Below are 14,535 nucleotides of genomic sequence, written 5' to 3' on the forward strand. Positions count from 1 at the left end.
CTAGGCCAGGGCTAGGAACAATGTTGTTGGCTCTGATTATCCTCCAGGATAGAGATGCATTACTCTATGCTGATGATGGCAAATGTGACTATAGAAAAACTGCTTATAGTGACTAATGTGATTACAGAAAAATGTGACTATAGAAAAACTGAGGCTTACAGAAAAACTGCTGGTTGGTCCCAACTATTTAGCACCATTGCTCACTATAGAATAGACATCAAGCAACAGAAGAGCAATCCTCTTCTCTTTCTTAGCATGATGTTCACCTTTTGCTAAATTAGCTAGAAAATTTCCTGTTTGTAGAAGTCTTTCTTACAATTGTAATCTGTGAATTTACCCAACCTATCATTTTTCTCTCTCTTTCACATCCTGGCTTTTCCTTGATTAAAGCAGTGGACTTGAAATAGAAGCACACTAACTTGAAATGCTGACAAGGGCATGATGAAAGTGTGGGTGCAGGGCATCCTCCTCAAAGATATTTGGATCTGAAATATTTTACTGGTGTTAGAAATAGGAGCACATTTTATTTATATATCATTTAAGATATTAATACCTTTATATTGTTCTTAACCAATGATTGCGATAATTTCAGTCTTTTATTTGTTGGTAATACTTTCCAGCTACAAATGGACATTCAGAATGCTTGCGGTTGTTGATAGGAAATACAGAACCACAGAATGCTGTAGATATTCAAGATGGAAATGGACAGTAAGTTCTGAAGGTTTTTTTTTCTTTATTTCATCTTCTGTCTTTTCAAATGAGCAAAAATTAAGGTGATAGAAGGAGGTTGATCTACTGTTAATTTTGAAGGAGTGATTGTGGCTCTTGCCAAATAATAAAAATACTTCAGGTACATGCAGTTAGTTTCATTCAAATCCTTCAGCAAACCTACATTCTCCTGTTTTCTTTTTCCTCTTACTTTCCAGACATATCCATCTGTGAATTAAATAGTTCCTTCTTTTTAGTAGAGGAACTGAGTTTCAGAATAGCTTTATAACTGGAAGAAAGGGGGGGGGAGTAGTATTATTCACTCATTTATCTACACCAGTCATATTATTCTAAGTCTTCCCAAACAGCACTGCTGGGGATTCTGGGTGAAATTTTGTATTGTTCCCTTCTTCTAGTACTTGTAGAACACCAATGAGCAAAAGTCTAGATTAGGCCTGCACAACCAGTGCGTTTTGGACTTCACCTCCCAGAATTCCTGATTATTGGACAAGCTGGTTCGGGCTTCTCAGAGTCTCAAACATCCGGAGGGCCACAGATTATGCAGGCCTGGTCTAGATCAAATTTAAGAGAGCAAACATTTCAGTTAAAAATAATCCAAATCATACCATGTCACACAGTCTATAGTATGCTATAATTATATGGTGGACTTATTTTTATTGCTTTTTATTCAGCTTTCTTCACTTCAAAGTCACTTCTATCTTTTAGAGATAGGTTCAGTCAAACTTTGGGGTGTTTTGACAAAGCCACCTTGCTGTTCACAGCAGCCTAACCTGCCATGTGGATAGGATTGTGTGATTATTTATGTATTCTGGTTTATTCTCTATCTCTTCTAGGTATATGGTATGTGTTCTGATTTAATCTCCATGTCTTCTAGGACCCCTTTGATGTTGTCTGTTCTCAATGGGCACACAGATTGTGTGTATTCACTGCTTAACAAAGGAGCAAATGTAGATGCCAAAGATAAATGGGGACGAACAGCATTACATAGAGGGGTAAGAGAAATAAATATGTGTCTTCCAACTCTTTACTTTTTGCTTCAATAGGTAGCATTGAAGCTCCAAATAATACTATAGAAACATAGGCTAAATATTAGTTGAAATTAACTTCTGCTGAAATCAGTAGGACATATCAGCTATGAGTTTAAACAGCTAACAAAGTTCACTATATGTTTGTATTTATTTCAGTGATTTGTATCCTGTGTTTTAGAGCTTTCCATATATTTTTAACACTATGATACAAAAATCATTGGGTTTTTAGATGGTATAGAGGACATATATTATACACAGTAGTGGTTCTTTTTCTATCTGCCATCATACATCTAAACAAACCCCCTACCTCTGTTCCTAGCTATTTTTTATATTTCCCTGCTTATTTCTGTGAACTTTATTTATTTATTTATTTATTTATAATATAATAATATTATTATAAATAATATTTATTATATTTATTATAAATAAATAATATTATAACTTTACTTCCTTCATATTTATCTTTGCATTCCTGGAATATCCCCTTACCTTTCCCCAGTGATCCGACTTCACACTTTCAGCTTTTAACCATATTTAATATGCCAGAAGTAGAGATCTCCTCTTGCATACCTGCTTCCAGGCTTTCCTTGCTGTCATTCATCATGAACTGGGCAAATTTTCTATAGTTGGGAGAAGAGGGATATTGCTGCTGTGGGAGATCCAGACCCCATACTCTTTATACAATTGGCTCTTATTAGCTCTTATACTAAATGGATAGTCAGGACCATGGGCAGCAGTTCCGTGGGGAAAATCATGGGGCGCCAGAGGGAGCCAACAGGCTATGTTACCTCCCATTGGTGCCCATAGTTTCCCTTCCCACTACATTTCCCTGTCTGTTCCCATTTCCTCTTTGACTTATTTGCCTCTTGGATATGAGTCAGGTGTACACCCGACTTCTTTGGGCTCTGCTTCTCTGTGCTGCTGGCACCGAGTCCCACCGGAAATAGCCCTGCATCATATGATGAGCTTGGGGATATTCTGTGCTGGCCATGGGCCAGCAGCACAGAGAAGCAGGGAGAAGACACTTCTCGGCCTTCATGTGATAAGGTCTTAAGCCTCAGATTTACTGTAAACAAATGAGCCAGACTGGTGTGGTATTTGAAGGATAACATATTTAATTGAAGACATTGGCATTTTGATTTCATCACGATGTATGCATATCACCCCTGTACATTTTATGCTCCATATGTTGCATTTTCCAGGCAGTTACTGGTCATGAGGAGTGTGTAGAAGCATTGCTTCAACATAGTGCAAAGTCCATACTACGAGATTGCAGAGGACGGACACCTATACACTTATCAGCTGCATGTGGCCATATTGGGGTACTAGGAGCACTCTTGCAGTCCATGGCATCTGGGGATGCAGTACCTGCCCTGGCAGACAATCACGGGTACACATCATTGCACTGGGCCTGTTACAATGGTGAGTAATGCAGTAGTTTTTGAGTGATGCCTGTAGGGATAGGGTGATTTAGAATCTCACCTTTGCAATTCCTAGGTCAGTTGCTTTGCTTATATTGTTAATTGCTAAAGAAACACATAGGTTATCCAAGATAATGAAACTGGATATCTTGCCCCATTATGAGATCAGAGGAACTCTCTGTATGTATTGTTCTTTCTACAAAATATTAACATCTGGATTCTTGACAGAGGCAGTTCCTTGTAGGCTGACTTTACTGTGGTGATTAGAACTTACAAACGAAGTTAGAAAGTTTACAGCTGATCACTATAACATGTGATCACTTAATAGTGACACACAAGGATGGATCTGTAGAAAACCATTTGTTGCCAAGCAGTTGGTCTGTGATAGCAATCTCTTCCACAGGAAGAGGTAAATAGATACTGGAGTCCAGATACAATTAACAAACATGGAACAATGCACCACATTCAGTATTTAAATTAACATAGGGTCAGTTCCATTAACCTTCTCCCCTTACATCGTCTTGGTTTCACCCCATGATGATTGCAACAGCTGTGACATTATCGTGCACTCCATAAATGAGTCTGCAAAACATGTTCTCTGATTATTAGGAAGGTATCACAATATACATTGATTTTTCAGTAAGTTACAGAAGATAATAAGACAGACTATGGTGATATGGCCTTGTAATCAAAATATAAAGTAAAAAAAGTTACATTACTTTTAGTCTGACATTCAAAACTTCTTTAGGTCATGACAGTTGTGTGGAACTACTTTTGGAGCAGGAAGCTTTCCAGAAGATGGAAGGAAATTCTTTCAGCCCTTTGCATTGTGCTGTGTAAGTAATATCTGCAAAACTCTCATTAGATTTAATTACAGCTTATAATAAAGTTTGGCTGTTTTGGAACTAAATGCCTTTTGAATTTTTGATAGGATAAATGATAATGAGGGTGCTGCAGAAATGCTAATTGATACCCTGGGTTCTGCCATTGTCAATTCAACAGATGCGAAAGCAAGGTAAGATTAAAAGTACTGTGTGAATGATGCACATTCTTAATTTTCATTTTGCTGTATTGACTATCTTTAATATAAAATCAAAACATTTTATAATTGCCTGTCAGTATGAATTACAGTAAAGATATACCAAGTATCCTATGTGATCTTTTGTTCTGATGTAGAAGAACAGCAACCATAGTAACAAGACTTTAGCTATTGAAACAAGATAGCTAAAGATAGCTGCTGGGTAAAGTTATTTGATAGTTTATCAGCCTAAATTTCCTATCAAATTTGTGTTTAGTAACCAGTAACTGGGGATCGCTTATAATATGCCTTATATGTTATCTGAACTTTATTCCAATCAGGTACAAACTTATGAGGTAAAGAAGCAAAAGTGAAGTGTCCATGAAGTGAAATGTTCCACGCTGCCACATTTTGTTTCATATGCTTGTTATGCTCTGTATTTTTGGTGTTTTTCCAATTTGTTTCGTCTGCTTTTCCCTTCCTTCTAGAACACCTCTTCACGCAGCCGCCTTTACAGACCATGTAGAGTGCTTACAACTTTTGCTCAGCCATAACGCACAAGTAAATGCTGTAGACTCTTCTGGAAAGACCCCTCTAATGATGGCTGCAGAAAATGGACAGACAAATACAGTTGGTAAAAACAAAACCGTATACTATTAATCTTTAGGCCTGTCACTTTTTAAAAAGTTGCATTAGAATCATAATGGAGATCGTACAAATAGAATCATAAAGATATATTTCAGATATTTTCTGTATCAACCATCAAATTGGATTCAAAGCAACATTAATTATTCACTCTGATTAACATAATTGTATAAAAAGAATAATCATCAAGTCATATTCAATCTATTAGCTGTTAAAGAAGTTCAGCTGAGGCAGGAACCATTTTTATTTGTCCATTGACTTGAAAGATAAAGAGTGTAATGTGATGAGGAATTTAAAAAAAGAGATTGATTCGTTCCTGTATCGCTTTTGCTGACATGGTATTTATCTCTAGATTATTTGAAAAAAATGTATATAATGTAACTAAAGTGGATGTTCACAGTTGGATCTCATTTTACATAATGGTAATATTTTATTTCTTTCAGAGGTGTTGGTTAGCAGTGCTAAAGCTGATCTGACCTTGCAAGATAAGTGCAAAAACACTGCATTGCATTTGGCTTGCAGTAAGGTAATTATTTCAGGCTTCTGAGATTTATTGCTTCTCAAGCTTTTGGTATTAATCATTTTTATAGTCATGCAACATTGCTGATTTCGTAGAGGACAGTTCCTGCCCTTCAGCTCTTCCAGACACCCTTCCCCCTGACTTCCTTCCCCACAAAATGATCAGCAGTGCAGCCTGAAAGCACAATTTGGGCCATTCCCCTCACTCACGGAAATGACTGGGGTGGTGTCATTGGCTATTCCTTCCCCCAGTTATCCTCCTGCAGAAAATAGCATTTCAGGGCTGTCCTTGGGACACACCTTTTCCATGCTTGTTAAAATGCTGGAGTGGCATTGTAACACTTAAAATCCGAAGTTTAGAAGAGCGGAGAACTCCTTACCATTTATTTTCAAACCACTTTCTGAGGCAACTGATTTTTAACTGTAGTGATTTAAAACCAAGGCTTAAGGACAGCAGTATTGAAATTCTGCTCCAGAACCATTTATTTGAAAATTTGTCTTAGACACTGAACCTACAGGAATGTAGATGAAAACGAAGAGAGAGTGACCACTATAAAACAGAACAGACAGTAATTGGTACACATTACATGCTAGAGAAAGGCACAATATTAATTGATATGAATAAGAAACATATTCACTGAATTAAGAGAGAAAGTAAACATCTACAGGGCCCTATGTGTTTCTTTGATTTTATCTTTATCTATAATATCCAGATTCTTGGAGCCAGCTCTGTCCACAGAGTAATAAACTACCCGGTACTTGTCACTAATTCTCAATTCTAATTAAAACTTCATCTGGAGTTTACAACTATTTATTGTCTAACTTCTAAATATGATTTAAATGAATTTATTTATGGATATGTTCAAAACTTGCTGTATTTTGAAATAATATGTTGATTTGTTGAAATGGAAGTTCAAAGTAATTACATCCAATTTTCTTTTGTTTTCTCCTCAGGGTCATGAAACTAGTGCCTTGTTAATACTGGAGAAGATAACAGATCGCAATCTCATCAATGCCACCAATGCAGCATTGCAGACGTAAGTTGAGAGTTTTCATATAACTCTGATATAGTGTTACAGTTACCATTGTTGTGCCTGTAGGCACTAGGTTGTCCCTTTGTCCTGCTGTCCATTGTTTTAGCGTGACTATAGTTTAATGTTTTTAACTGTGAATTTTTAATACTGTTTATATTTAATTCTATTTTAATGTTTGCATATTTTAAATTTTATGGCAATGCTTTTATATTAAGACACTTTGAGTCTCCTCCAGGGTATAAATAAATATGATGATGATGATGATGATGATGATGATGATGATGATGATGATGATGTTTTTAAAATCTTACAGATGTGGCACTAAAAAGCCAGTTGCCATTTTATTTACTCAAAATGCCATTGGGTCCTAAATAAATAAAATAAATAGCTCCTTACAAACACTACTGCTTGGTACACATGCATCTTTGTGAGACAGCTGGGATTTTGAAATGATAATGAAATGATATGGGTTATGGGATTTTGAAATGATAATGGGTTATGAAGAAGATTGCAGTAGTGATGCTGTTATCATGAGGAAGAAAAGAAAGCAAGGATTACTGTTCTTGTGTGTATTTTCTCAAGGAAGGAAGATGTGTCAAGCTTTTATATATTTTCTGTGAGAGTTTATGTGCTCTTTGTGGGAGCATTTGGGAAAATTTATTCAGAATGAACTTTCTACTATAGAGGATTCAAAGGTGTGTTTTTATTTATTTAGGGCTCTTTCCCTCTTCAGTTTATACATACAATTGTAGACTGCATGGGCTGAGATCTAAAGTACTCCTTTGTCTCACCCAATGTAGATGCATTATCTTCACCTTCTCATTAATTCTACATATTCATAACAATATGTCTTTTAAAAAAAGTACATACAAAGTATTTAGTCGACACAAGGCCCTGTAAAGTGGGGGATTATTTGGCAGCATTTGGAAAACGTATTTTCTTCTCTGAAAAAATTAAATATAGAATTAGACATATTTGTGTCTTCACAATGACATAAAAACAAAATTGCCGCCAATACCATGCATGATTATTAGGCTGGAGAGTAATCTGTTTTTGGTATCCAAATTTCATTGGGCACCCAGATCCATTTTCAGGAGCTTCCCAAAAATTGGCAAATAGAAAAATCTGTTTTCGACTAGACAGCCAAAAGATCCGGGAAGATCCGGCCAATTGGCGGCAGTGGGGAACTTGCAAGGCTACCTTTCCATTCCTGGGATCTTTTCCTTTCTTCCTCTCAAGGGAGCCTGGGTTTGAGGAATAGGGTTAAGGAAGCATCCTTTCTGGGCTTCTTTACTTTCTTTCAAAGGAGCCTTGGGTTGAGCAGCGGGGTTAAGAAAACACCCTTCTTGGCACCCTTTCCTTTCTTCCTTTCAAAGGAGTCTGGGTTTGAGCTGTGGGGTTAAGGAAGCACCCCTCTTGTGCTCCTTTTCTTTCTTCCTTTCAAGGGAGTCTATCTTTGAGCAACTGCGATATGGAAGCACCTTTCCTGGGCTCCTTTTCTTCCTTTCAAGGGAGCATGGGTTTGAGGAACAGGGCTAAGGAAGCACCCTTCCTGGGCTCTCTTTCTTTCTTTCTTTCTTTCTTTCTTTCTTTCTTTCTTTTTCTTTCTTTCTTTCTTTCTTCCTTCCTTCCTTCCTTCCTTCCTTCCTTCCTTCCTTCCTTTCAAGGGAGCCTGGGTTTGAGGAACAGGGTTAAGGAAGTATGTGCTGTCTACTCTGGAATAGAAGAGAGCAAGCTGCGCCTGGCATCCACATGGGCCATTTTGGGTCAAAAAGAGATGTCAGCTGAGCCCTTGCTGTTACGGCCGTCCAGAGAAGCCAAACATGCTGAAGGAAAACGGCTAAAATGGACCCGTGCAAAAGTCTAATGATTGTGTAATGATCCTCATATCATTTACAAATGTGTCAGTTGTAAGGTTTGTGCATTGTATTTCTCCCCAGGCCTTTGCATGTTGCAGCTCGAAATGGATTGACAGTTGTAGTTCAGGAACTTCTAGGGAAAGGAGCAAGCGTCCTTGCTGTAGATGAGAATGGTAAGTAAATGGACATAAGCTGATTTTTTCCCCGTTAGTATTGTAACAATGGTCTGTTTCAATCAGTTTTCTTTGTGGAGTATTGTGCTTCCAAATTTACCAGTCAGATAGTCTAAGAAACTTACTATTCAGAGGTGCACTTTTTCTGAACATAGCTTTTAAAGTAACAGTAGCTCATCTGTCCTCCATGTGTTTGTTTAAAGTGTCTTTGTCATGGCTACTTGAGCAGATTCTATTAAGATAATAATTATGGATTCTGTGAAGAAGCTGCTACTGATCATTTTGGGTCAATTCCAACTAAGAAGGATATTTCTCAGATGTTATCTAACCCTGCTGTTAGACCCTGCATGTTTAACAATAAGGGTTCCCATTTTGCTCAGGTCTGTGACTGTCTCACAGCTAAAACACAAACATTTTAAGATGTAGGAACAGTCACAAGCCTAAGAAATATGGAAGTTGGGTTTTAGCATAATCTAGCCCTATTGTATATTACTACTGATCAGTTGACAAAATATATGAAGATTTGGTTCCTGTCTTTCAACAAATTGATTTTATTTTGACTCTAGGTTATACACCAGCTTTGGCCTGTGCACCCAATAAGGATGTGGCTGATTGCCTAGCTCTCATTTTGGCCACAATGATGCCTGTTTCATCAAGCAGTACATTACCTTCCCTTACATTCAATGCCATTAATCATTACACCAACACCTCAAAAACGGTCACCTTTGACTCCTTGCCAATTATCAGGAGTGAACATAGCTCTTACTGCAGTTTCAACAACATAGGGAGAGAAGATGGCTATCCATATACAGAAGAAGATGAACTCAATGACTCAGATTCTGAAACCTATTGAGAAGCTTTATTAGAAGCCTGAAAAGTGAATTTGGTGGTTGAATTTCAAGATCGTGTTGTTGGAGAGAGCAGCCTTGTTGAGTATATAAAGGACATCATGAGGAGAGGTTCCAAAAAACGGTGGGATGCACATGAGGTGGTTGCGTGACTCCCCAAAGACTTTTCAGAAAAAAAGGTTATGCAAAGAAATAGCTTGGACTCCATGGTGCAAAAAATTACATAGAATGTCATTTAATTGCAGTGTGGTGGGTGCCATGAATATTCCCAACAGGACTGCACCATTGTCTATATAAACAAACATGCAGTTAGACAACAAAGAGGGTGATAGATTAAAATTTTAAAAAACTAAGACCATTTTGAAGGCAATAATTGAGTTTGGTACAGAAGGCATTGTTTGTGCAGCAAATTGCCAAAGGACCAAATAACTTAGACTTTTTTTAAATTAAAGAATACTTTTTTGAGAAAACTTGAATAGTTTAATAAGTAATAGTCTTAACCAACCCTAAAATTACTTCTGGCTATTAATCCTGGATTTGGTTTTACATGTTGATTTGTTTTTAATATCTAACAGCCTTCCAACACTATTAAATGAAATGTACCATGAAAACATGTTTTCAATTCTTTTTTTCTCTTAAATATAATGAAAAAGAACATGACTCAATCTTAAGTACTAAAGCTGTTAACTAGCTTAACCAGGAGTAGTCAGGGTCATACGTGTATAGTATAACAAAGGAAGGGAAAGAGAGCGATGCAGCAGTTTATTGCACAGCATTCTTTCATTTACAAAGAAAAAATTAAAAAAGAAGATCCTGTTTTAAAGATATATTTTTATTCAAAATATGGGATTGGTAGTTATTTGGCAAATGAAACTGCATTGAAACAGATTTGCAATATCCTGATACCCTGCTAGGCTGCCTTAGGGAAACTTAATTTTTCTACAACCGACTCGATCCTCTACATCTTATAATGGAATGGAATCTGTGCCTCTATGGTGTATATATAATTTTTTTAAAAAACCCTTCTTGAATATTAAGGCACAGGATGTGGCTGGGATGTGTATGTGATTTAAAATGATTTCCCTGTTATCAAACAGGTGCAGTATCAGACAGATCTTTAGAAACAAAGTTCTTCAATTTACAGTTTATCAAAATATACATGCCCCTTTGTTATACTTAAAACTTGCCCTGAGTTTGTCTTATTTATAAAGGGTACTGTAAAAAAAGGAAGAAAGTTTTTTTTCCTGAAATCTAAGATACAATTTGTTGGAAAATTCACTTTATTTGGTTCTGCTTTAATTGGAAAGTAACAGTTCAAATACTTGCTTATGTACATGCAAGAACATCTTGCATGTTGAGATAAAAACAAAAATTGACCCCAACTTTCTTTTATCCTTTTTGTATTTGTGAAACTGGAAACCTTAATACCATTGTAAATTATCTGCTTGTTTTCTGAACATAGTATGAAAACACAGGACAGTATTTTGATCTATTTGATAATTTTGTGGGTTTTTGAAGAATTAATGAGCATGTACATAGAAATAGCGACTGCTTGAATACTGTATTTACCTGCACTCTTTCAGTACATCAAGATTCCTGTGTATATTTTACAGAGTATAATAAAGCCCAAATGTGAGAGTTGTATTTAATGAACAATCTGTGTATCAAGTGTGGAATAATTGTTAATTCTTTAAAGGGCTGCTCTTATGAATACCTCAGATTTATAAATCCTATTCTACAAAACTTCTTAAAGTCCTCTTGATTTTAAAGCACAGATAATTAATTCAGCTACTTAAAGAAATACTTTAGGTACTGCATGATTATGGATAATTGTAACTTGAAACATGTAACTGATGTTGGACAGATGAAATGCTTGAGAACACAGATGTTTCAGAAAATTAAAATAGCACCATATTATTCATTAATATTCTTTGCATTTGTCAAGTAGATCATGTTCAGCAAAAATCCTTCCCAAGACTAACTTATTTTTTCCATCTGGAAAAGTCTCATAAGTGGTTACTGTACTCACAGGTAATAGCCTTATGCTATATTTGCATTTTATCACTAAAAATGTAAGTTTTTCAAAGACCAAACAACTAACACAGAGATAACACTAACACAAAGTTTCTGGAGTATAACAACAACTTTCAAAGTAAGTACCACACAATTAAACAGGTTAATAACACTCCAACAAAGTACAGATTTTTTTTCTAATTTTGTTACATAATGTACTTAACTGCAGCAGTATTAGCACAAGATCAGGTAGATTTTCTGTAAAAGCAAATGAACAATATATAGCAATTTCACTGAAAAGGACTGGTATGAAAATCTCTTTAAGCACCTCTTTATTTATTGTATCTCCTGAAAGAACTACTACTGTTATGTCTCTCATCTATAGGTGGAAATCTGAGTGGAAAGAAGTTCACAAAAACAAACATTTGTTCACATAGAGATGCGTGGTAGTTTGAGACATCTCATATTCCCAAAATGCCATATTTTCCCAGACTTCTTACAACTTCTGATTTTGTTCTAATTCTGTCTAACACCTGAATTTTTTTTACTCAAAAAATGTCAGTTTTTGAGTGTAAGAAAGAGGAATTTCCTCATAGTGGCTGGTGATCACACCAAAATTTGCCCAACTGATTTGAGTTGTACATAATTTAAGAACATTGTTAGAAAAGGATAAAATGAAAAAATGACTGAAAGATGTGTTACAATATTTCTGATAACCAGTCCTAAAGACCAAGCTGCAATTGCCAGTCTGCTTTGTTGCAGGTCAACAAACTGTCTTGGCATTGGGGGGGGGGGGGGGGGATTTAACAATGCTTTCTAGCCCAGCCTCATGAGAGCAAGATTGGACATCAAAAAGTGAGTGGTATTGAACAAAGAGGAAGTGGAAGCCATTCATATGATCAGCACCTGTTGGAAAGAGTCAGGGTTTGGGGAGTGAGACAGCAAACAAACAGCTCCTAATCTACAGGTCAGAACAGGAGATTGTCCTGGATGTATTGCCCTAAACCAGGGGTCGGGAACCTTTTTGACTCAGAGAGCCATGAAAGCAAAATATTTGGAAATTTATTTCAGTGAGAGCCTATTAATATATTTTAAGACTGAATTCAACTAAATGTGAGTATAATAAGCCTCTGAATTTATTCTTTTAAATAATGTTGTTATAATACTCACCATTAATGCGACTTCTGGTGCTGCATGGATTTGCTGATGGCTTTGTAGTCTGGTTGGTACTTGGTGAGGTTAAGCTTCATGCAGGCGTTGAGGCTTTCATCCGTTAAACGTGATCGTAGGTTGGACTTGATGTTTTTAAGATGTGAAAATGACTGCTCACATGAATACGTAGATCCAAACATGGTCAATACAGCAATACTCACACGCTTCAGTGTGTCGTATGTGACAGGAAGCGCGTTCCAAGTTTTGATAATCAGCTGGTCTTCAGGTTGAAGTTTTTTCATTTCTGTCCACATGTGCTCGCCAACTCCGCTTTCTGTCATGCGATTCTTTCCAAATCTTCATTCAGTGACTTGAACTTATTCACCCACATGTCTGAGGCCTTCAGGTCAGCCACTTCTGCTTCAAAATCTCTGAGGGAGACATCAGGAATGTAACTCAGGTCGGCTGTGTTCAGTGAACACTCGTTTGGATGGGTGATGAACTTAAAGAGATGAGTGTGCTCACGAAATTCTCCGAAGCGTGCTTTGAACGACTGTAGGAGACTGGATGTGAAGCCAGCTAGCTGGTGGAGATCAAAGTTTTGAGTGGGCTCACTTGCTGTGCATGCATCTTTAAATTGTCTCAGTTTTTCAAAATGTAGTAAACGACCCGTTTCAAGATCCATGATAAAGAGCTCCAGCTTCTTTTCAAAAGCAAACACGGCGTGTTGAAGGGATAACACTGTATTTCCAATGCCTTGCATTTTCACGTTGAGCTGATTCAGATGTTCAGTCATATCCACGAGATAGTAAAACTTGAGGAGCCACTCAGTTTCGGCTAGCTCAGGATGCTCGATGCCTTTCATTTCAAGGAAATTCCGGATTTCGTTCAGGCAAGCCGCAAAACGGCTGAGCACCTTCCCTCGTGACAACCAACGCACATTGCTGTGCAAAAGCAGACCGTGGTAGTTATTTCCAACTTCATCCAGCAGTGTTTTAAACTGGCGATCATTTAAGGCTCGGGCAACAATAAAGTTGATCACACGAATGACCAGCGACATCACTTCACCAAGCTGACCGTCACACATCTGAGCACAAAGTGCCTCCTGGTGTAGAATGCAATGGAAACTTAGGATGGGTCTATTTTCATGTTCACGGAGAAGCGCCACAAATCCTTTGTTTTTCCCCACCATACACGGAGCACCATCAGTACACACTGAGAGAAGTTTATCCATAGGTAGATTTTTTTCACGAGCGAACTCCATGAAAGACTTGAATAAATCCTCACCTCTTGTGGACCCTTTTATTGGCAGAACAGCAAGACTTTCTTCGCGCAGTGTGTCACCAGCAGCATATCTTGCAATCACACTGAACTGCGCCAAATGACTTACGTCTGTTGACTCATCCAAAGCCAGGGAAAAGAACGGCGCTGCATTTATGTCCTTCACTTGCGTTTCCTCCACTTGGTTTGCCATCATGATGGTACGATCATGAACAGTTCTTGCCGACAGAGGCATGTCTTGTATCTGTTTGATTATCTTATTTTTGTTCGGAAGATCATCAAAAAGTTCATTGGCTACATCCAGCATCAACGTTTTAGCATACTCGCCATCTGTGAATGGTTTTCCGTTCCTTACTATTGCTAAAGATCCAGCAAAACTAGCGGAATTATAGTCGCCTTGCCGGGTCCATACGCGGAGTTGCTGCTGGCTAGCTTGCACCCTGCTCAGCAGCTCTTGGCACGCTTTCTTCCTGCTGTCTCCCGCAGGGTATTTTGATGCAAAGGTAGCATGGCGTGTGTCGAAGTGCCGCTTTACATTCCACCGTTTCATCGATGCAATTTTGTCATTGCAGATTAGGCACACCGCAGAACCTGCTCTCTCTACAAAGGCGAATTCTTCAGTCCATTCATCCTGAAATGTACGATACTCATCATCTTTTTTTCTTTTCGCCATCTTCTTCGTTGAAGGGTTAGCTTTGAGCTAATGACCGAGCAGACTGATTCAAAAGGGGGCGTTTACCTGTTTACCCAGAGAAACATGGGAATTGTAGTTTTGCAAGGCCTCAGGAAACTCAATGCTATGGAATAATGGAAGT

The 14,535-nt window shown here is 37.6% G+C and overlaps 2 protein-coding genes across 3 annotated transcripts in view; one reads left to right on the forward strand and one right to left on the reverse strand.

Annotated features, from left to right (window-relative positions):
- Positions 1-10,930, forward strand: part of ANKRD28 (ankyrin repeat domain 28) — a 102,704-nt gene extending 91,774 nt beyond the window's left edge. For both annotated transcript variants that reach the window (XM_060781990.2, XM_060781991.2), the window contains exons 19-28: positions 621-708; positions 1,604-1,721; positions 2,960-3,179; positions 3,927-4,014; positions 4,110-4,193; positions 4,685-4,830; positions 5,285-5,367; positions 6,315-6,397; positions 8,335-8,426; positions 8,993-10,930. In XM_060781990.2, the coding sequence (XP_060637973.1) occupies positions 621-708; positions 1,604-1,721; positions 2,960-3,179; positions 3,927-4,014; positions 4,110-4,193; positions 4,685-4,830; positions 5,285-5,367; positions 6,315-6,397; positions 8,335-8,426; positions 8,993-9,279 (1,289 nt within the window). In that variant the 3' untranslated portion in view covers positions 9,280-10,930. The remainder of the gene's footprint in view (positions 1-620; positions 709-1,603; positions 1,722-2,959; positions 3,180-3,926; positions 4,015-4,109; positions 4,194-4,684; positions 4,831-5,284; positions 5,368-6,314; positions 6,398-8,334; positions 8,427-8,992) is intronic.
- Positions 10,931-12,776: 1,846 nt separating this feature from the next.
- Positions 12,777-14,393, reverse strand: LOC132769803 (general transcription factor II-I repeat domain-containing protein 2-like). Its single transcript, XM_060766734.2, has one exon. It carries the CDS (start codon positions 14,391-14,393, stop codon positions 12,777-12,779), a length of 1,617 nt encoding a protein of 538 aa, XP_060622717.2.
- Between the last annotated feature and the right edge of the window lie 142 nt (positions 14,394-14,535).

The sequence above is a fragment of the Anolis sagrei genome, chromosome 6 (assembly GCF_037176765.1).
Source record: "Anolis sagrei isolate rAnoSag1 chromosome 6, rAnoSag1.mat, whole genome shotgun sequence".
NCBI lineage: Eukaryota > Metazoa > Chordata > Lepidosauria > Squamata > Dactyloidae > Anolis > Anolis sagrei.